The sequence below is a fragment of the Triticum urartu genome, chromosome 6A (assembly GCF_056163025.1).
Source record: "Triticum urartu cultivar PI428250 chromosome 6A, HENAU_Tu73, whole genome shotgun sequence".
Lineage (NCBI taxonomy): Eukaryota > Viridiplantae > Streptophyta > Magnoliopsida > Poales > Poaceae > Triticum > Triticum urartu.
Genome location: NC_141878.1, coordinates 88,604,903 through 88,627,544, shown reverse-complemented (window position 1 = coordinate 88,627,544; position 22,642 = coordinate 88,604,903). Strand labels below are relative to the sequence as shown.

The window sequence follows — 22,642 nt, the reverse complement described above, 5'->3', positions numbered from 1 at the left end:
TAGTTTATCTTGTGGGAGAAATGGATGAACGAGGGAAGGCCTTATTTGCAAATCTAGAGAGGGGTGTGGGTATCTTTCTGCAAAATTGCCATAGTTTCCTTCCTATCCGTCAGATATAAATCGGACGGCCTATATTGTAGGATGGCAGGCACACCATCATCACCAACTCTGTTTTTTAAAAGAAAAAAGAGTAGAGAGTAGAGAAGTAGAGATAAATATTAAATATAAAATAAATATAACAGTAGAGAAGAGAGTAGAGATAGTAGGGACGTCGGGAAAGGATCGTGCGCGCACGGGAAAAATCGTCCAGGTGCGCACTAGTTTTGGCGCGCGGCGTCCGGCGCGCTTTATTAAATCCAACGCCCTCCCACCGCTCTGTGCCTTGCCACCACTCTCTCCCCACTTTGTGCCTTGCCACCGCTCTCTCCCCGCTCTTTCTCGCCTCGCCGCCGTCGCGCCACCATGCCGCCGCGTCGCCGGGAAACTTGGGGATATCGTGGCGTCCACACGCGCCCCTCCGGTGGCTTTTCCGTCGAGATCCGGTTCCACGGGATGTGCCTCGGCCTCGGCAATTACGACACCACCAACGAGGTCGCCCGCACGTATGACGCGGCGGCGTGGTGCCTCCGGTGGCCTCATAGAACATTGAACTTCCCCATCGTGCCGACGTGGGAGCGGGCACAGGAGCTCGCACCTCTGCCATGGCTTATCACCGACGAGGATCGTCGCGACAACCAGAGGCGGGAGCACCGTCTCGGCATCGCCGATATGGACGAGGAAGCCATGGCGCTCTGGCGCCAACGCTCCCCGCAGGACATCATCAACGAGCGTGAGTTCTATGCACAAAGGAGGGCGGAGAGGGAGAAGAGGAGGGCGGAGCGAGCCGCCTATCGCGAGGACAAGCGTACGCGAAAATCAGACGCTCAATTCAACATGAGGCTAGGAGCAGCGTCGCCCTGCGAATCCGACGACGATCGGTATCTTCACGCCTACATTGAGACGTCGGAGGAGGACATCACCGAGGAGGAGTCGGACTATGAGGAGTAGTTGAACTATCTATTTTTTTTATCTATCTATGCTATATCTATGATGAGAACTATCCTCTACTCTCTACTCTCTATCTCTACTTCTCGATCTCAGCGCTGTAAATGCTTTTTTAAAGTGTCATGCGTTGCGCTTCTGTTGGAGATGCTCTAACATGGCATACGAGTGCTTTAATGTTGCCCACAAGATGCGTGAGTATTACTAGTAGTATATTTTTCTTGCCATGTTGAGATTTTAAAACCACGAGTGTGAACATGCAGAGGAGCAATGAAGACCAAACACGGGATATTGGGGACATCTTCAAGGAGTGTGGCAAGTTAAACAGGAGCTGCACCAAACCTGTAAAACGAGCTTTGGTAAGTAACACCCTTTCAATTACTTTCGTTTAGCCTCGTGTTCTTCGATGTGTATATGTTGTAGTTTTTGTTTCTCTTAGCCTCGTGTTCTTCGATGTGTAATAAGAAGAGTCTTAATCGTCCTAATGCTTCCGTTTTTAGCTTGATGTAGGAAGTGGGTGTTCTCACCTTGTAGTCTATTTTTATATTTTTCCTTTTGAATTCACTTCTGCGAGTCCTGTTTATCTGGATTCTACTAAATGGATCTGGTTTGCTCTGAGTATTGATCTAAAAAAGAAGTAACTTCATGTTAGGATGTAGTTCCTGCGAGGAGGGAAGTATGGTCAACCTCGAGATCATGTTTCCAAAATGAGGCTCGATTACACACAAGGTGCCAGTTCCCTAATGATGCTGGATTGGACACAAGGTGCAAATTCCCAGATGATGCTAGATTACACACAATCCAGGTGGAGTCGTTAGCTGTTCATGTCCTCGTGGCTCTAGTAAAGGCTGAAAGAAAGCATGCAGCAGCCCTTGAGAATGTAGCTGAGTTCCTGAAGAAGCGAAAAGAGCAATCATATGCTCTCTTCACCGAAGCCAAAGAAGAGATGGAAGGAGCCAGAAATAAGCTAGCAGAGATAGAGCAGGCTAGGCATCTCCTGCTATCTAAAACTGTTGTCAATACAAAATTTCCTTCATAATAGCTAGGTTCAAATGTTTATCCAGTCAGCATGCCTGTTGTGATGTCCGTGCATCTACTCATGTGGCACAAAATAATATTTTTTTGGGTCATGTAATAACAGCAATTACTTTCCAAACAATAACAGACGAAGCATTGGACATGGTATAGTTCATGTGCATGCCCGACATTCCAAGTTCAACTTCCACATCAAACTCATGTTCACGGATATTTGCACATTCATAGATAATGTCCACAACCATGATTCACTTCAAAGCCAAAAAATGTGAGGAGAGTTATAATTAAAGAAAAACCTCTAGTTCCTGCTACCACTGCAAGCACAACAAGTCAAGACCATGCGTAATTAATTATATTTTGGTCATTTTTTGTGTTCTAAAATGCCAATCGGCTCGCGGAAGGACGTGTTGCTGGAACACACGCGGATTCAATGGAGGCAGGCGGGGCAGTCTGAAGCCGGCTGCATGCGGCAAGGAGGCGTGTTCAGCTGGGCCTGCAGCGAGTGGGGCCCTCTTGGCCGGCGCGCTGGTTCAATGCATGCGCTATGAGAGGTCGCGTACGTGTCAGAGCAATCACTCCCTCTAGTACTTTTTTGTTTGGGTATAACAAAATTTCATTTTCCATTCACATTTTACAAGTAAAATTCATGGAAAAACTTTGACCCAAACTACAATGGGGACTAGTAAACTGGAACAGAGGTAGTAGTTTTTTTTATCAAAGAAGCGTTTCCCTCTTCTGATTTTCATTGCTGAAAACCAACATCTAAACCATAGTATTTGCCCTAGAACTACCAGGTTCAACATCTCGCAACATAAACCCATACAACCATACGCCAAGGAGCTAGTAGTTATGAATTCCATTTTTGGTCCATACCAATCATTCTAAAAACTACTTAGTACTTATAACGCCCCATTGAATATCGGAACTCTTACCCCCGCTAAAAATGATATTTTAAACGTGGCTACTTGATCCTTGGCAACTGGCGAGCCACCGCCTCCAGGTCGTTCACCTGTAGCCCCGACCATCAACTCCTACGGATCAAATTATCACGCGAGCTGACTATTCCTACAAAGGTGCGCTCCACCACGTAGCCGGTACCTGCGCATACAGCAATCATGCACCTAGGGTTTTAGGGTTTATTTGTTAATGGTGCCTTTACGTAACTCTCATGTGTGCGAGACAGCGAGAGACCGACTGCGTGCGTGCGCCTCTTCTCTTCGTATATGTACTCCACCGTTTGGCTGGTGTCCAAAAAATTATACAATGGTAATAACTACTCCTTCCGTTCCGTAATGTAGTGCCTATAGATTTTTTGAAAAGTCAAACCTCACAAACTTTGACCAAGTTTGTGGAGAAAAATATTTACATCTAGAGTGCGAAACATATATCACTAGATTCATCATATGATGTAGTTTCGCATTATATATTTTTTCTATTGTAGATATAAATATTTTTCTCTACAAACTTGGTCAAAGTTTGCAAACTTTGACTTCTTAAAAAATCTATAGGCACTACATTGTGGAACAATGCGTTGCCACACGATCAAAGTTGATTAATACATATTCACTGATTTGATAGAAAAAAGAGTCTAGTTTTGAAATACGTATATCACTAAAAATATGTTATGTTTCACTCAAAATATATTCCTTTGGTGGTTTTGATGAGATAAGGGAGGAATGTTGTTGCTTTCAAGATTTGAGAAGTGGTATATGTCTAATTTCTACTATTACTAGCAAGATGCCCGTGCGTTGCATGGAACATCAAGATCTTGTGGGAGAAGAGGATGAACGAGGAAAGGCCTTATCTGCAAATGTGGAGAGGAGTGCGGGTAAATTGCCATAGTTTCCTTCCTATCCGTTAGATATAGATCGGACGGCCTATATTGCGGGATGGTAGGCACACCATCATCACCGACTATGCTTTTTTATAAGAGTAGAGATAAAAAACAGAGTTGGTGATGATGGTGTGCCTGCCATCCTGCAATATAGGCTGTCCGATTTATATCTGGAGGACGGGAAGGAAACTACGGCAATTTTACAAAAAGATACCCACACCCCTCTCCACATTTGCAAATAAGGCCTTCCCTCATTCATCCTTTTCTCCCATAAGATAAACTACTCATGCAAATGCATCTTGATGTTCCATGCAACGCATGGGCATCTTGCTAGTTGTTGCAAAAAGCCCATGTGTGTGTGAGAGAGGGAGAGAGGAGGAGGACGGAGTGCATGCGCGAGAGGTATCAGCTTAAAATGGGGCGATAGTATGTGTGTGTGCACGATCGAGAGGGCGTGTCTCAAGAAGGGAAGAAAAATCTACATAGATACAAGGAGCGCGAGAGAGACATGTATGCGATAGTGGAAGCATGAGTGTGCGGGTGTATAAACCTATCTAGAGGCTAGTCGATAAATGTTTGTGACAGAAATACGAGTAGGGGGTGCGAAAGCGAGAGTTTTGTGTGTGTGAGAGAGAGACGGTAGTCGGGAAGGGGAGTGGAAGCAGGAGTTGTGTGTTTGTGTGTGTGTGAGAGAGAGGGGGGGGTTGTCTGATCGGTAAACAAATGAATAGTGTTAGTTTTATAACTGGGATGGAGACGGAAAGGAGACCACAACAAATGTTGTGCCTGGAGGAGAGAGTAAGTTTAGTGGTATGAGTCATATCTAGAGACATATAGGGTGTGTGAGAGAACCCCATAGAGAGAAAGACAAAGTGAAAGACCAGTGAGACTATGTGTGTGGCAGTGAAAAAGAAAGCTTATGTACCTAGTGATACCAGAGAACGGTAGAGACATGAGAGATAATGAAAACCGTGTAATGTATAACGATAGGGAGAGTGTGACACTTCTCAAGGGAGACGTCGAGAGACCATGTTTGCGAAGATAGGAGAAACATGAAGTGAGCGTGCGGGTGAGCTCGAGAAAAGAGAGTGATAGCTACATGAAGGAGCATGCATGCGAGAGAGATGGGCGTGAAAGGAGTCAACATAAAAGGGATTCAAATATTTGAATTCGAGATGATGATACATGTAATTAATACTCGAACCAAAATTGATCTATCAAACATGCATACTCATATGAATTCACGCACATCTATGTTATTTAATACGTAGATATTACTGATCCATACATTTTAGTAGAACATAATTTGGTTTAAATTTTTTGAATTCAACCTTATGATTTTGAGATCATTGTATTTGTAAATCATATTATACATATAAAGGAGCAGAATTCTTTGTTGTGCTTTTGAAAGTATATATATAAATGATGTATATAGAATTTTATTCCAATCGAAAATGGATCCTGCCCGAACAAAAATAGAATACAAACTAGATTCGAATTGAGTTGGCACGGTAAACGTGCACTCTTGCTCTGCAAAAATTTGAACGAAGCGGGGAAAGTCATAGTAAGTGCCCGAAACCAAAATCTGCAAGATGGAAATTACTGCCTATCCCTGCCATGCAAAGCCTATCGGCTTGATTTCTATAGGTTTCGATAGGGGTAGGTTTGTAATTTCACTCAAACGTGACATAACCGCCTCTCACCCAGATTCATACACGGTGGGCGCCAAAACACAGTGTCTCCTCGGCCGAAATCGACACCCTCCCCAATTCATACACGATGGGCGCCAAAAACAAACTCTCGTCGGCAAATATTCCATGTATGTGAGATTACCGTCCTATCCCCAACCGACTAATATTGTTGTGATGTAGGAAATTTTAAACGGGGGCTAAGTTTGTAAATTTCCTCACATTTGAGACAAGCGCGCCCTAAAGACATGGTTCCCCCCTTCCTCTCTCCCTCCATTTCCCCATTCGTACTCCATGGGCGCCAAAAACACCCTCTCCACCCCAGCCTCCTCCGTCCACCACCCCATCCACCGCCGTCCTCCTCCACCATGCCGGAGCTAATACCCCGACGCCGTCGGCCATTAAAGGATATCGACCTCTCTCATCCACGGCTTCGGACCGGGATCCTTGCATCCCATCCTCTCGCTTCATCCCCGTTGTCGTCCACCTTGCCGGCGCCGCTTCCACGACCGTCTCGTCTACTGCGCCTATGGGAGTCCTGGATTAGGGGGTCTCTGGACAGCCGGACTATCTCCATTGGCCGGACTGTTAGACTATGAAGATACAAGATTGAATACTTCGTCTCGTGTCCAGATGGGACACTACTTGGCGTGGAAGGCAAGCTAGGCAATACGGATATGGATATCTCCTCCTTTGTAACCGAACTTGTGTAACCCTAACCCTCTCCGGTGTCTATATAAACCGGAGGGTTTTAGTCCGTAGGACAACAACTACAACATACAATCATACCATAGGCTAGCTTCTAGGGTTTAGCCTCTCTGATCTCGTGGTAGATCTACTCTTGTACTACCCATATCATCAATATTAATCAAGCAGGACGTAGGGTTTTACCTCCATCAAGAGGGCCCGAACCTAGGTAAAACATCATGTTCCCTGCCACCTGTTACCATCCGCCTTAGAAGCACAGTTCGGGACCCCCTACCCGAGATCCGCCAGTTTTGACACCGACATTGGTGCTTTCATTGAGAGTTCCTCTGTGTCGTCGCCATTAGGCTTGATGGCTCCTACTATTACCGATGGCGATGCAGTCCAGGGTGAGACTTTTCTCCCCGGACAGATCCTCGTGTTCGGCAGCTTTGCACTGCGGGCCAATTCACTTGGCCATCTGGAGCAGATTTAAAGTTACGCCCCTGGCCACCAGGTCAGGTTTGGAAGCTTAAACTACAAGGCCGATATCCGTGGAGACTTGATCCTCGACAGATTCGAGCCTCTGCCTTGTGCGTCACACGGTCACGATGAGTACGATTTAGCTCTACCATCGGAGAGTGTTCAAGAGATCGCACAGGCAGCCGCTCCGACCCTCAATTCGGAGCCAGGTGCGCCTTCCGCGGACGGGTGGATGGACCCCGCCACAGAAGGCTTACCCTTAGCGGCAATCGAGCCGAACATCGACCTTACCTTGCATGAGAGCCGTGTTATTAAACTGTCGGATCCTCCTCTGGACACGGACTCTGAACCGCCTGCGCTTGTTCCTATCGAATCCGATTGGGTGCCGATCATGGAGTTTACCTCCGCGGATATTTTTTAGCACTCGCCCTTTGGCGACATACTGAACTCATTAAGGTCTCTCTCCTTGTCAGGAGGATCCTGGCCGAACTATGTCCGGCAAGACTGGGATGTGGACGACGAAGAAATTTATGGCCCACCCACCACCCACTTAGTAGCCACTGTCGATGACTTAAACGACATGCTCGACTTCGACTCCGGAGACATCGATGGTATGGACGACGATGCAGGAGACGTAGAGGAACCATTGCCCACAGGGCACTAGACGCCCACTTCACCACATGACGTATACATGGTGAACACACCAAAAGCAAATGATGACGAGGAACGGAAGGACGCAACGAAGGGTTGTCCCCTCGAGAAGCAGTCAAAGCGGCGGCGTAAACGCCGCTCCAAATCCCGCCTCGACAGGAACAACGATCATACAGACCCAGCGTTAGAGCAGGGGGAACCATTGCCGGACCACAGCAACACAAAGGATCAAGCCGAACAACCTAACTCTGTCAAAGATAATAGGTCCGGACGACTTCACACCGGACAGACACCCGGAGCAACAGAATGCCCGTCAAAGGCTTGTTGCCACCGTGAGCAGTCTAAAAAAGCAGAAGCAAAGACTCAAGGCTACACAAGACACACTCGGAATCAGATGGAGCAAAGTACTCAACGCAGCAGCGAAGTACGGCGGTAATCACCCCGCCAAGAGCTACCCGAAGTGGAAGTTGCTACCCGAATTTGATGAGGAGGCCTTAGATCCCCCGCAACCAAAAATTAAAACGGCCACTTGGCCGGATAGACGACCTCACGGCCAACATAGAGCGGCAAGCAATGCCGCACATAAGTCAATACGCGATCCATGCGAGGGCTCGCATCAAAAGGACAGCAACCATATCCATCTATGGACCACGCAGGTGCGCTCCAGCATACGATGCAACACAACAAACATCCGAACACTACGATACACCCAGATACAGGGGTGCCGCACACCCCCTATGTTTCACCGACGAGGTACTGGACCATGAATTTCCAGAGGGATTCAAACCCGTAAACATAGAGGCATACGACGGAACAACAGACCCTGGGGTCTGGATTGAGGACTATATCCTCCATATCCATATGGCTCGAGGAGATGATCTCCACGCCATTAAGTATTTACCCCTTAAACTCAAAGGGCCAGCTCGGCACTGGCTTAAAAGCCTCCCTGAAAGCTCCATTGGAAGCTGGGAAGAGCTCGAAGACGCTTTTCGGGCAAATTTTCAAGGGACTTATGTCCGACCCCCGGACGCGGATGATTTGAGTCATAGAACTCAACAGCCCGGAGAGTCAGCCCAAAAGCTTTGGAACAGCTTCCTTACTAAGAAGAACCAAATAGTAGACTATCCGGACGCCGAAGCCTTGGCCGCTTTTAAGCATAGCGTCCGTGACGAATGGCTTGCCAGACACCTCGGCCAAGAAAAGCCGAGAACAATGGCAGCATTAACAAGCCTCATGACCCGCTTTTGCGCGGGTGAGGATAGCTGGCTAGCCAGATGCAGCGCCGGCAACCCCAGTACATCTGAAGATAGAGATGGATACGGGAAATCACGACGCAACAACAATAATAAACGTCGGAATAAAGAAGACAGCAAGAAGAGCGCGGAAGTAAACGCCGGATTCAAAAGCTCTTGACCAAGTTAGCAAAAGCCACCCTCTAAAGGCGCCAGAGACAAACTGTCCAGCCTAAACAAAATTCTGGACCAAGCATGTCAGATCCATAGTACCCCCGGTAAACCTGCCAATCATACCCACAGAGAATGTTGGGTCTTCAAGCAGTCCGGCAAGCTCAACGCCGTACACAAGGGGGAAGATACACCAAGCGAAGACGGGGATGAGCCTCTCAAGCAAAACACTGGGGAACAAAGAAAATTTCCACCAAAAGTCAAAATAGTAAACGTGTTACACGTGATAAAGGGGAGAAACAAAGCGGCACTCCCAGATAAATATGCCCAAAGGCCTATCACCGCGGAGTCCTGCCACTGGTCGTTTCAACCAATCACTTTTGACCATCGGGATTACTCAGCAAGTATCCGGCGTGCAGGATGGGCTGACCTGGTATTAGACCCAATAATTGACAGATGCCACTTTACACGAGTCCTGATGGATGGTGGCAGCAGTTTAAACCTGATATACCATGATACAATCCGCAAAATGGGGATAGACCCAACGAAAATTTGCCTAAGCAATACTACCCTTAAAGGAGTAACGCCAGGCCCAGGGGCTCATTGGACAGGCTCCCTGCTACTAGAGGTTATATTCGGCTTCCCCGATAACTTCCGTAGCGAACATTTAACATTCCACATTGCTCCATTCCAAAGTGGCTATCAAGCACTACTTGGACGTGAAGCTTTCGCTCGCTTTAATGCAATACCGCACTACGCTTCCCTTATGCTTAAGATACCCGGTACACGTGGCATCATTACAGTAAATGGAAATATTAAGCGCGAAAGGGCCTCACCAGCTAAAGCATTTGATAGGTCGTTAAGACCATGGACACGGTTAGACGAGTCCAGCGCAGCCATATGTAACTCACACAGGTTGGATAAGCCACACCCCTATTACAAATACAAGGGGCTCAACACGCGCAGACAAGTGACAATTTTTACTCATCTTGAATTATAGATGGTTTCTTGTAACATCCCAAATTTTCAATTTGGAATGTTATACATTAGATCATCAATGCATATCATATTTTATTTTGCATTTTGGTTGATCCTAGAAATTCTACGCAACTCAATGACCCACGGAGAGAGTTGGGGATTTTTTTATTTTCATATTTGAGTTTTCTCAAATTTTGAGAATAGGATCATTTGATTTTATTTATTTTATCATCAATTATTTCTATTACAAAAATATGAGAGAGGGAATAAAATGACTTTCCCAAAATAGAGAAATATTGAGGATTTAATAATAATATCAAATAAGATTTTATTTCGGAGTTTTTCGGTGTTTTATTTGAATTTACGAAAAATGTGCGTTTTTCAAAATTGCATTTAGGTCCCAAATAAATGTTCACCTTGTGCGGCTTGATTTTAGAAGCCCGTGAAAATTTATTTCGGAATTTTTGGAGTCCGCTTAGTATTTCTTTTTATTTTTCTTCTGCGCGTAATTATTTAAAAAAAATTGTGCACCGACCTACGGGCCGTGTCCGACCGGGACACCGGCCCGGGCAGGCTTTATAAGCCGGGACAGCCCACTCGGGGAAACCCTAGCCGCCCCAGCCGCTAGCCGCCGCCAGCCGCCGCCGACGCCGCGCCATGCCGCCGCCGACGCCGCCGACGCATGCTCGCCGAGGTGCGCCGCCGCCTCGAAATCCGCGCCGGTTTTTTTTATTTTTTTCGAAAAACCGTTCGGTTTTCCCGTCGGTTTTTCCGTCGGTTTATTTAATTTAGCGAGCGTTCGTTGTTTTTTTCTTTTTCTCGGATTAAATCTGCGATTTTTCTGATCGCGATTCCTGATCCGATTTTCGTTTTAGTATAACTTTTCGCTCGTTTATCGGAATCAGGCGATTCAAGCGCCTAGAGTTTCGTCTCGAAACCCTCTATCCGTTTAACCAACTTAAACAAGTTTTTGCTACTATAAAATTTATCCTAGATCCAGATTAGTAGAACAAAGTTGTTTTCTTTCGCCGTTTGACTTTCGTTGCTTCATTCGATTTGATTCTTTTTGCCAGCCGGAGTTCTTAAGTTGAACCTTCTGGTTAGATATCTTATTTGAGTTCTACCTCTGCATTAGATGAGTACTTATTGTGTGCTTGTTTGTTTGTCCATGATAGAATACCCGGAGTGCGCCGCTTGTTACTTCAAATCGCTAGGTTTCCCGGATCATCAGCAAGGCAAGTAACACTTTGATCATACCCTTTTCGACGACCCAGTTTTATTGCATTAGATCAATCCTCACACATTGCATGATTAGGATCTAATTAAATTGTGGGATGGGAAGTAGATGAGGTAGTACCTATTACCTGTTTATTATCAAACCTTTGGGAGTTACTTCTACATTTGCTTATTATGCCATGCTATGCTAGTAGACGTGGATTGGGTGAGTGATATCCATGACAGATGTGAGTTTGTTAATTAATGGTTTATCTACGGTGGCAACTTAAACAAACATCTGGGTGGATTGAGGCACCTAGGTATTCCAGGACTTGCCTGTTTTCTTTTGGACCACCACCCAGGCTCAAAGGGATCATGAGACTATTCATACTAGAAACTTCCATGTGCAGCCACAAGCTATTATGGGCTCTAGCATAGTTGACTAAGTCGTGCGAACTCTTACAGTGGTAGACTAGTAGATGTAGGGGATGTAGGTGGTACGGTCTACCCGATCGTAAGGTGCTAGCGCTTCTGAAAGACTATGTCCCGGTCATCCGTTTCTCAAACACCATGTAGTGCGAGAAACAAAACGGAGGCGATCGAGTCTTGTGGGGAAAAGTGCGCAAACCTCTGCAGAGTGTAATAAACTAATCATGGTTAGCCGTGTCCCCGGTTATGGACATCTTGAGTATCTAGTACCTGGATTATCATGTGAATCTCAACATGTTACTCTAAATTAATTTTGTTGGGTTATGTTTAATGATGATGCTTAATTGGGATTGAGAATGCTGTCAACCATTCTCAATGTTTAACAACTACCATGATAGTTAAATAAATTTATTCCTTTGAAGTAGGGAAAAATTGGCTTTACGCAAAATTGTAACCATAGAGCTTTCCACCAGCCAAATATGCATATAGTATAGCTGTTTCATTCCATTACTCTCTATGTGTTACATTGCCAGCATATTCCATGTGTTGACCCGTTTCGGGCTGCAACGTTAATGTTGCAGACTTTTCAGACGACGATTAAGGAGTTTTTAGGTCGTGGTTCTATACTCAGTGATGCCGTTGGAGTTGATGGACTCACTTATCTTCCAAGCCTTCCGCTGTTATCATTATTAGATGGCCTTAAGCCATATTTATTGTAATAAGTTCTCTTTTGAGACATTCAATGTAATAAGTGTGTGATTGATACTCTGCTATAAATCCTCCGAGTACTGTGTGGTGTCAGCATTACTGATCCAGGGATGACACCGGAGCATAGAGATCAGACTGTTTGAGGTCTGGTCGCTACAGAGATTGTATCAGAGCACACGCTGACTGTAGGACACGACCACTAAGCTAAAGACCTAGATCACTATTCACTCTCTTCTCTTCTGACCTCTCATCTTTTCTACTCTTTAGGATGGCGGATGCAAGGAACAAGTTCACGCAACCAGATGAAGATACACCCTTTGGACGTCACTTGAAGGAAGTCACTAGATACCTGAATATAGGAGTACCAAGCTTCACCGGAACCTATAACGCCACTTTACCTGAAGAAGAGCGCTGGATGATTCAAGTTCAAGTTCCAGGAAGGACGTTCATGCCAATCACTGAGCCCATACAGTTTTCTTTTGATGCACCAACTTGGAGTCTAGGAAAGAGCATGGCAGCTCACATCGCCATGGGACGCATTGGAGAAGTCTACCGGAAGGATCTCAAGGATACTATCTACCAGATTTGTGGGTGCCAAGATGAACACTGGGAGATGATCAGCACCAGGAAGGATAGATCAATCGCAGCTTTTATCCAGGAGTTAAACCAGCACATTCGATGACAGGAGAACCAGATGTGTGCCGACATGATAGATCTGAAGAAGGCTAAGACTAGAATCAAGGAACTGGACGAAGAACTCAAGGCTACACGTGAAGATTATGAAGAAGAAATTGAAGTATTGGTGGAGAAGAATGACGACCTGATCAAGAAGATTGGAATATTTATGGTAGGCCCTACACCAGTAGATGAAGACGAAGAACCCAAGGAGATTAGCCTGGAAGACTACATCATCATCGACGACACCGACTCGGATCTAGATAGTAGCGATGATGACTATGTTGATGAAGCTGGAGCAGATATCATGGAGTCTGCAACCGAAGAATATTTCTAGTAGACCACCTCATCAGTAGTAGTAGTCCACCATGTAAATATAGTAGTCCGAGCACTTTTGCGATAGATAGATCGATTGTATGCCCTTGTTTGATTGAATGAAGTGAATTGTTCGTTTTGCCTCATGTGCATATGGGTAGTGTTTTCTCTTTAGACCCCCTCTATTCTTACATCTCATCTTCTCTAAAACCCTCATATGCCTCCGAGACGTGACCCCGGATTTGCCTTTCCACCGGAGCTCACCTAGTTGATCCAGCAGCAGAACACATTGATGCAGTTGCTAGTCCAGAATCAGAATTAGGGGAACAACAACAACAACCCACCACCACCACCACCACCTGTTGACCACTTAGCCCGTTTTCTTAGGCTAAATACGCCGGTGACAACTTCAACTCCTTCAATGTTCTGAGAAAAACTTTGATGCTCCGCATTCTGAAGACTTAGAGGTTCCTTGGCAGGCTCAGGATAAATGGCTTCAACAGATATATCCACATCAGGCAGAAAGATCCGATGATTGCGAGCAGATGGCTGATATGAGATAGCAGAGTGAAGTTTAATCAGCCGCATTATCCATGGAGCGTAGAACTTCAAGCCAAAAAGATCAGAGCCTGATGCAGCAAGGTGGCGGATGAAGAAGTCCTGTGCGTTGAAGCATTTTCCATGAAGAATATAGAAGACCAAAGTCTTCATTGCACCTTCCATCTTGGCATGTGGAGAATGTCCTTTGATGGGCAAGAGAGTTCGCCTTATGATGTGATAAATAGTCCTTGGTAGATACTCAAGGTCTTCAACAAAGAACTCCTTGGGATATGCAGCATCTTGGGGCAATGGCTTCATCATACTGAGCATCTGACTCATGTTAGGTTCAGGCTTCTGAAAGATGCTCTCCACAGCTTCACTGTGAAGCTGACAGCCATGTTCATAGAGATCGCCAGGAGTGGGCAGACCAGTGAGCTCAATGATATCAAAGGCCTTGGCTTCGTGATGAACATTTCCTGTCATCCACTCCAGGACCCAAGTCTTCGGATCTCTGTTGTACCCACGGATGTGAAGTGTGGCATAGAATTGGAGCAGCAACTCTTCATTCCAGTGCTCCTGGTCGATGACAAACGGCAGCAATCCAACCTCTTTGAAGCAATCCAGAGCTTCTTCCAGACAGGGCAGACCAGCTATTGCTTCGATGTCAAGACGCTTTTGTGGGAAGATGCGACCTTGATTGTATAGAATGCAGGAGTAATAGCTTCTCTGCGGATAGCTCCAGAACTGTCAAGTGATCTCAGTAGTGTCTTGACGACTTCATGCTTGGTGATATCAGTAGCGCCGAGGGCTTGAAGCTCATTTGTGATGTCAGTGAGTCGATCAAACGTGAGGTAGACATTCTCATTGTCATTTCGCTTGAAGCGGTTGAAGAGGTTGCGAAGGACACTGATTCTCTGATCTCTTTGGGTTGAGACGCCTTCGTTGACCTTGGAGAGCCAGTCCCAGACTAGCTTAGATGTTTCCAAAGCACTCACACGGCCATACTGTCCTTTGGTCAGATGACCACAGATGATATTCTTGGCAGTAGAGTCCAGTTGAATGAACTTCTTGACATCAGCAGCAGTGACACCTTCTCCAGCCTTGGGAATGCCGTTCTTGACGACATACCATAGGTCGACGTCAATGGCTTCAAGATGCATGCGCATCTTATTCTTCCAGTAGGGATATTCAGTTCCATCGAAGACGGGGCACGCAGCGGAGACTTTAATTATCCCTGCCGTCGAGATAGCTAAAACTCCAGGTGGTTAAACCGAATCACACAGAACAAGGGAGTACCTTGCTCTGATACCAATTGAAAGTGCGTTATATCGACTAGAGGGGGGTGAATAGGCAATTTTTATGAAAGTCTTCAAAACGTGGAAGTTTCGAAGACAAATGATCGAAATAAACCTATTACCATGCAGCGGAAGGTAGACTACACTAGGTAAACCATAGTCATGTATTCAATGAAGTGAAAGCACAATGACTAATAGCAGCTAGGTAGTAAGGATCAGGTAGGAAGATATTAAGAAGCCAAACAGAACACGCAGTCACTCAATGAAGACAAAAGATAGTGCAATCATACAATGACTTCACAAGGACCAACAGTAAGTAAAGGGAAGGGAAGGATGAAACCAGTGACTCGTTGAAGACAATGATTTGTTGGACTAGTTCCAGTTGTTGTGACAACTGTACATCTGGTTAGGGCGGCTAGGTATTTAAACCTGAGGACACACAGTCCTGAACACGCAGCTCAGGACACCCAGTCCTCACCGTATTCCCCTTGAGCTAAGGTCACACAGACCTCGCCCAATCACTCTGGTAAGTCTTCAAGGTAGACTCCCAAACCTTCACAGACTTCGTTCACCGGCGATCCACAATGTCTCTTGGACGCTCAAAACGTGACGCCTAACCGGCTGGAGGATTCACAGTCCTCAAGTGTAATAAGTCTTCAGATCACACAGACAAGAAGACTTAAGTGTGCCTAACACTCTTAGGCTCTGGGTGGTAAGGGCTTTATCCTCGCAAGGAATTCTCTCTCAAAGGCTTCGAGGTGGGTTGCTCTCAAATGACAAAAGCCGTACTCTAACTCTGAGCAGCCAACCGTTTATGGTTGTAGGGGTGGGCTATTTATAGCCACTACGCAACCCGACCTGATTTGTCCGAAATGACCCTGGGTCACTAAGGAACTGACACGTGTTCCAACGGTCAGATTTCAAACTCACACGGCAACTTTACTTGAGCTACAAGCAAAGCTGACTTGTCCGACTCTGGACAAGATTCGCTCTCATAGTCTTCACTCGAAGACATAGGTTTTGGTTAAGCATCACTTCAGTCATTCTGACTGGTTCTCTTGGACCCCACTTAACAGTACGGTGGTTCCTATGACTCAACAAAGAAGAAAAAGAACTACGAAGGATCTAAGTCTTCGAGCTCCATAGGCTTCATGCGATGTGTTCTCTTGTCATAGTCTTCAATGTGAATATCTTCATATACCACCTTTGACATCAATGTCTTCATACATTTTTAGGGGACATCTCTGGTAGGAAAACCGAATCAATGAGGGACTTCTACCTGTGTTATCCTGCAATTCTCACAAACACATTAGTCCCTCAACTAGGTTTGTCGTCAATACTCCAAAACCAACTAGGGGTGGCACTAGATGCACTTACAATGATGAGCAAAGCTTGCTTGCACTTTTCAAGGAAGCATTGCAGCAGTATCGATGTTACCTGAGGAAATCATGCTTTGATGGCAAGTCTATAAACGGATTTCCGGTGAAGTCTCCTGTGCTAAATTTAGAAGACATTGAATGGAAAAACCTTGTTATGCACTGGTCTCGTTCCCAGGATGAGGTGTTGTCTATGATATCACATGACAATTTGAACTTCTACTTTTCCGCATGTGCCTTACGGATCTTTTTTGCAGGAAATCTGCTCGAAAAAGAATCCCGGTTTGAAAAGGACGACAGGATATCGCAAATATGATGCCCGCTGCTTTGCTCTTGTTAGTACATGTTGCCCTGTATCACTGTACTTGCATACATACCTGGTTCATTATGTGATAGCTTGCTTATCAATTGTTCGCCCCAAATTATCTGATCTATATGAATGGTTACATTAGTGTAGAATATATCGAATGCCAATGAATTTTTTTAGCTCTGCATTGTTCTTGTAAGTACTTGTTGTCCTTTATCAGTGTACTTATATTGACAGCTAGTTGTACATGTACCATCACTCTGCAGCTTATTTCCCTTTGCCCTCCATTTTATACACATCAGATCTATATTTACTCTTACCATAAGGTTGGATAACACCGATGGTACTGAAGAAGTTTAGCTCTGTATTGCTCTTTGTACCTTTTGCATGTATCGTTGTACTTACATTTATAGCTACTTGGTTATGTAGCATCACTCTTCATCTAATCTTAAATATTCTCCATTTTATCTTATATTATCACATCTATATTTACTCTTACCAAAATGTAGAATAAAGGCAATGCTTATGAACAAGATTTTGTGGTAAACTTCTTGAATTGCCCCCCCCCATTAGCATGGACAAGGGCTTTATAGGGCATGTCTTCATCAATAATGTAAGTTTGTCCTTCTCAAGCCTTCAAACTTTGTTATGTATATTTGGTTAGGCATGACTGCATTGGTGTTTGCATCAAATTGCATGTTTAAAGTCTATTATGTAGTTCATAAACAAAAGTTTGTCCTTCTCAATTTAAGTTTTTAGTTGTACAACCAAGTTCCTTCTTCATACCATGTAAATTAAACTATACGGAGCAAGTGATCTTCTTTTGCACTGCATGTATGCTTCTGTTCTTGATCCGTAATCAAGTAGTGTCGTGAACCTACCCACTACATCACAATGTCATATTCTGCAATGTCTTAACTATGAACAATGTCATATCATTATACTATTATTTAAACCGTATCTTTATTTGCCAATCTGAAATGGGATAAATTGACAGCACACTAACCATTGATACTTATGAGTTCTTGATCTGTAATCCAGTGGTGTGGTGAAGCTGCCAACTCCTTCACAATGTCATTTCCTGCCATGTCTTGACCTGAACAATACCATATTCTATTAATGCTATTTTAAACTGTGTTACTTTATTCATCAGTAAGAAATGTGATGAATTGTCAGCACTCATACTTATATGTGCAAAACTTGTCATCTATCTGCTTGTTTATCTTTCAAAGTGAGGAGGATATAAGTGTCAAACAAGCACAGTCTCATTAGCACCAACTTGTGACGCCCCTGATTTGACCGTACACTAATCATACACGCAAACGTGTACGATCAAGATCAGGGACTCACGGGAAGATATCACAACACAACTCTACAAATAAAATAAGTCATACAAGCATCATATTACAAGCCAGGGGCCTCAAGGGCTCGAATACAAGAGCTCGATCATAGACGAGTCAGCGGAAGCAACAATATCTGAGTACAGACCTAAGTTAAACAAGTTTGCCTTAAGAAGGCTAGCACAAACTGGGATACAGATCGAAAGAGGCGCAGGCCTCCTGCCTGGGATCCTCCTAACTACTCCTGGTCGTCGTCAGCGGGCATCACGTAGTAGTAGGCACCTCCGGTGTAGTAGGAGTCGTCGTCGACGGTGGCGTCTGGATCCTGGGCTCCAACATCTGGTTGCGACAACCAGGAAGAAGGAAAGGGGGAAAGGAGGGAGAAAGCAACCGTGAGTACTCATCCAAAGTACTCGCAAGCAAGGAGCTACACTACATATGCATGGGTATCAAATGGAGTAAGGGTATCATATGTGGACTGAACTGCAGAATGCCGGAATAAGAGGGGGATAACTAATCCTTTCGAAGACTACGCTTCTGGCAGCCTCCGCCTTGCAACATGTAGAAGAGAGTAGACTGAAGTCCTCCAAGTAGCATCGCATAGCATAATCCTAACCGATGATCCTCCCCTCGTCGCCCTATGAGAGAGCGACCACCGGTTGTATCTGGCACTTGGAAGGGTGTGTTTTATTAAGTATCCGGTTCTAGTTGTCATAAGGTCAAGGTACAACTCCAAATCGTCCTGTTACCGAAGATCACGGCTATTCGAATAGATTAACTTCCCTGCAGGGGTGCACCACATACCCCAACACGCTCGATCCCATTTGGCCGGACACACTTTCCTGGGTCATGCCCGGCCTCGGAAGATCAACACATCGCAGCCCCACCTAGACCAACAGAGAGGTCAGCACACCGGTCTAAACCTAAGCGCCCAGGGGTCTGGGCCCATCGCCCTTAGCACACCTGCACGTTGCGAACGCAGCCGAAAGCAGACCTAGCCTAGTGGCCTTCCAGTCCAATCCGGTGCGCGCCACTCAGTCGCTGACATCACGAAGGCTTCGGCTGATACCACGACGCCAGGATACCCATAACTACTCCCGCGTAGATGGTTAGTGCATATAGACCAAATGGCCAGACTCAGATCAAATTCCCAGATCTCGTTAAGCGTGTTAAGTATCCGCGAACGCCGACCAGGGCCAGGCCCACCTCTCTCCTAGGTGGTCGGAACCTGCCCTGCCGCTCCGCCTCAAAACTCCACTCGCGGGTGCTCCTCAAGCCGACCCGTCTTTAGTCACCACATGTATCATGTATAAAGTATATAGTATATACCCGTGATCAACTCCCGAGTGATCACGGCCCGATAGTATAGCAAGGCAGACGGACAAGAATGTAGGGCCACAGATGGAAATACTAGCATCCTATACTAAGCATTAGGATTGCAGGTAAAGGTAACAACAGTAGTAGCAAGGACAGGCTATGCATCAGTATAGGATTAACGGGAAGCAGTAACATGCTACACTACTCTAATGCAAGCAGTATAGAGAAGAGTAGGCGATATCTGGTGATCAAAGGGGGGGGCTTGCCTGGTTACTCTAGCAAGAGAGAGGGGTCGTCAACTCCGTAGTCGTATTGGGTAGCAGCGGCGTCGGTCTCGGTGTCTAGCGGAAGAAGAGGGGGGAAGAAACAATAAATATAATGCAAACAGATGCATAACGATGCATGACAAGGCAAGTAACGGTGCTAGGGGTGCCCTAACGCGGTATTAGGTGATACCGGTGAAGGGGGATAACATCCGGGAAAATATCCCCGGTGTTTCGCGTTTTCGGACAGATGAACCGGAGGTGAAATGTTGCAGGTTCACTATGCTAGGGACACGTGGCGAACGAACGGGCTGCGTATCCGAATTCATCTCGTCGTTCTGAGCAACTTTCATGTACAAAGTTTTTCCATCCGAGCTACGGTTTATTTTATATTAATTTTAAAAGATTTAAAACATTTTTAGGATTTATTTATTTAATTTAATCAACATTATCCAGAATAGTGTCTGCTGACGTCAGCATGACGTCAGTAGTTGACTTGGTCAACCTGACAGGTGGGTCCCGACGTCATACTCTGTTTTAATTAACTAACAGTTAATTAGGTTAATTAGTGATTAGGTTAATCTAATTATAATTATTAAGTTAATTAACTCTTTGATTAATTAAATAATTAATATTTTAATTATTTTTAATTATTTACTTATCTATTATCTTTTTTTTAAATCTTCTTTTTTTTGTTAAAAACGTTCTGGTCGTGGGGCCCCCCTGTCATAGGCACAGGGGGCCTTAATGGGTTTTGGGCGCTGGGACGATGGCTGTCGCTCGAACGGGCGCTGGGCGTGCGGGCGCCCGACTCAGAGGGGGGGCGAGCAGGCGCAGCTGCGGCGTGGGAGCCGGCAGCAAGCAAGGGGCGGCGCCGGCGCGGCCTGGCACGGCGGAGCCGAGGCGGGAGGCGAGGTGACAGGAGGGGCGCGGCGTGACGGGGCAGAGGCGGCGCGGTTCAGGCGACGGCGCGGGGCAGGCAGCAGGGGAGGAGGCGCGCGCCGGGGCGAAGCCGTGGTGGGCAGCGGTAACAACGCTGCGGTGCGGCGTGTGCGCGATGCGGCGAGGAGCGGTGGGGCTGCTGCTGTGGCCGCGCGGGCGCCGGCGAGGCGCGGGCGTGCCGGAGCGCAGACGGTGCGGGCGCGGCGCGATGAGCGAGCGAGGGGGGAGAGAGGAGGTGCGCGGGGGCCGTGGCCTCACCGGAGACGTGGGGTCTAGGGCAGTGGGTGTCGGGGTGGTCGACGGGGATGGCGGTGAAGATGATGCGGGCCGGTGGGGAAGGGTGCCGGCGAGGTCCAGGCGGGGGAGGGGGGCGACGGCGTTCGGCGGCGATGAGGGCGAGGCGGCGGCGTCGAGCCCGATCCGATCTGGATCGGGGGAGAATGGGGCGCGTCGTGGGGGGGGGGGGAAAGGGGATCGTGGGGAGAGTGGGGGGATGGGGTTGGGGTTTCTGGTAGTGGGGGGGGGGCTATAGCCAGGGGTGGGCCGGCTGGGCTAGGTGGGTTGGCCCAGTTGGGCCACGACCCAGGGAGGGGGGGGCTTTCTCTTTTTTTTTGTCCTTTTTCGTATTTTCTTTCTTTTATTTATTTTCTCTTGTGTTTCAATTCAGTTCAAAATATTTATGCATTTTATAAAACTGGGTCTCCTACACCACAATTATCTATGTAATATTTAGTACAAACCGAACATTTTTATTTCAATGTTTGAAAACTTTTATTATTTACCAAAGTTTGAATTTGAATTTTGGTCCGGTTTTGATCTAACGATCGATTAGCAACAGTAACGTAGGTAACGTGGCTCCATTAGTGTGGGATTACTGTAGCTTAATTACCCGGGCATTACACTTGCTCAGCTGCTTGCGCTGCAGCTCCCGAGTAAGGCTAACCGAACTCTATTAAAGTGCTGACGGTTTTCTATATTATTTTGTCGGCATGTTTATTTGCACTGGTGGCGATCTTTGATGCCCAGTGTATGTAATCTGCTGTCTGCTTGTGCTTTATTATCATAGTGGTGAACTTTGATGCCCAGTGGATGTAATATGCCGTAATTTCTTTATTGTATAGTCTAGGTTTTTTATTATTCACGATGCTGCAGTTATTTTACTATATATATATCTTGTCTTCGCAGTAAACCAGCCAAACCATAAAATTATGGTACATAATCCGGCCGCCATGCAAATCACTATGTATGATCCGCATCATGGGCCCAGTTATCTTGGTCCATTAACAGGCCTAAATGTAAACTGGCCCACAAGTAGATTTGGGCCTTTAATAGGCCGAGTAAACCGCCGGCCCTATTTTCACAAGAAAACTCAATGGGCTTGTAGGAGGCTGAAAAGTAGGTTGGGCATGAAACGTGCCTAACAGCTCACGGGCCGGCAGCAGGCCGAAATAGACCCCGGCCCATGATTGTGCCAATCACATCACGGGCCGTTAACAGGCCAAAATTGTCTCGGTCCTTGTTTGGCCCAATCAGATTAGTAGCTGTGAGCAAGCCGGATGCAAACCGGGCTGTAGTTAGGCCCAACTATATGGCGAGCTCTTAACAGTCTGAAATAAAAATAGGGCTGAAATGTTAAACGGTCCTTTAACAGGCCGAAACTAATATCAGGACTAATTACTAAATGGGCCTTTAGCAAGTGGGCCCAAAAGTATAGTGCCTAGTTGACAGGCCGAATCTGATACGGGCCATAATTTGGCCCAAAGCCTCTTAAAGGGTCGGATCTTATCTGGGTCATAATTTGGCCCAGAACGTGGTAGGCTTTTAACGGGCCGGATCTCATATGGGTCTTTATTAGGCCCGGAACGTGGCAGGCTATTAATGGACCGGATCAAATATGGGCCAGCATTTTGCCCAAAACATGGCAGCCTGTGAATGGGCCGGCCCACTAGTGTCCTCAAAATCTTGTGGGCCTTTAGCTGGGCCGGCCCATTATGGTCGGCAAAATCTTGTGGGCCTTTAGCTGGGCTGGCCCATTATGGTCCGCAAAATCTTGTGGGCCTTTAGCTGGGCCGGCCCATTATGGTCTGCAAAATCTTGTGGGCCTTTGGTTGGGCCGGCCCATT

At 46.2% G+C, this 22,642-nt stretch overlaps 1 protein-coding gene across 1 annotated transcript; it reads left to right on the top strand.

Moving 5' to 3' along the window:
- Positions 1 to 462: 462 nt before the first annotated feature.
- Positions 463 to 1,047, top strand: LOC147964138 (uncharacterized). The gene has a single exon (XM_087529848.1). It carries the CDS (start codon positions 463 to 465, stop codon positions 1,045 to 1,047), a length of 585 nt encoding a protein of 194 aa, XP_087385974.1.
- The last annotated feature ends 21,595 nt before the right edge of the window (positions 1,048 to 22,642 follow it).

What these genes read in the sequence shown, in the direction of transcription:
- LOC147964138 (XM_087529848.1), top strand. Translation starts at nt 463, where the DNA reads ATGCCGCCGCGTCGCCGGGAAACTTGGGGATATCGTGGCGTCCACACG.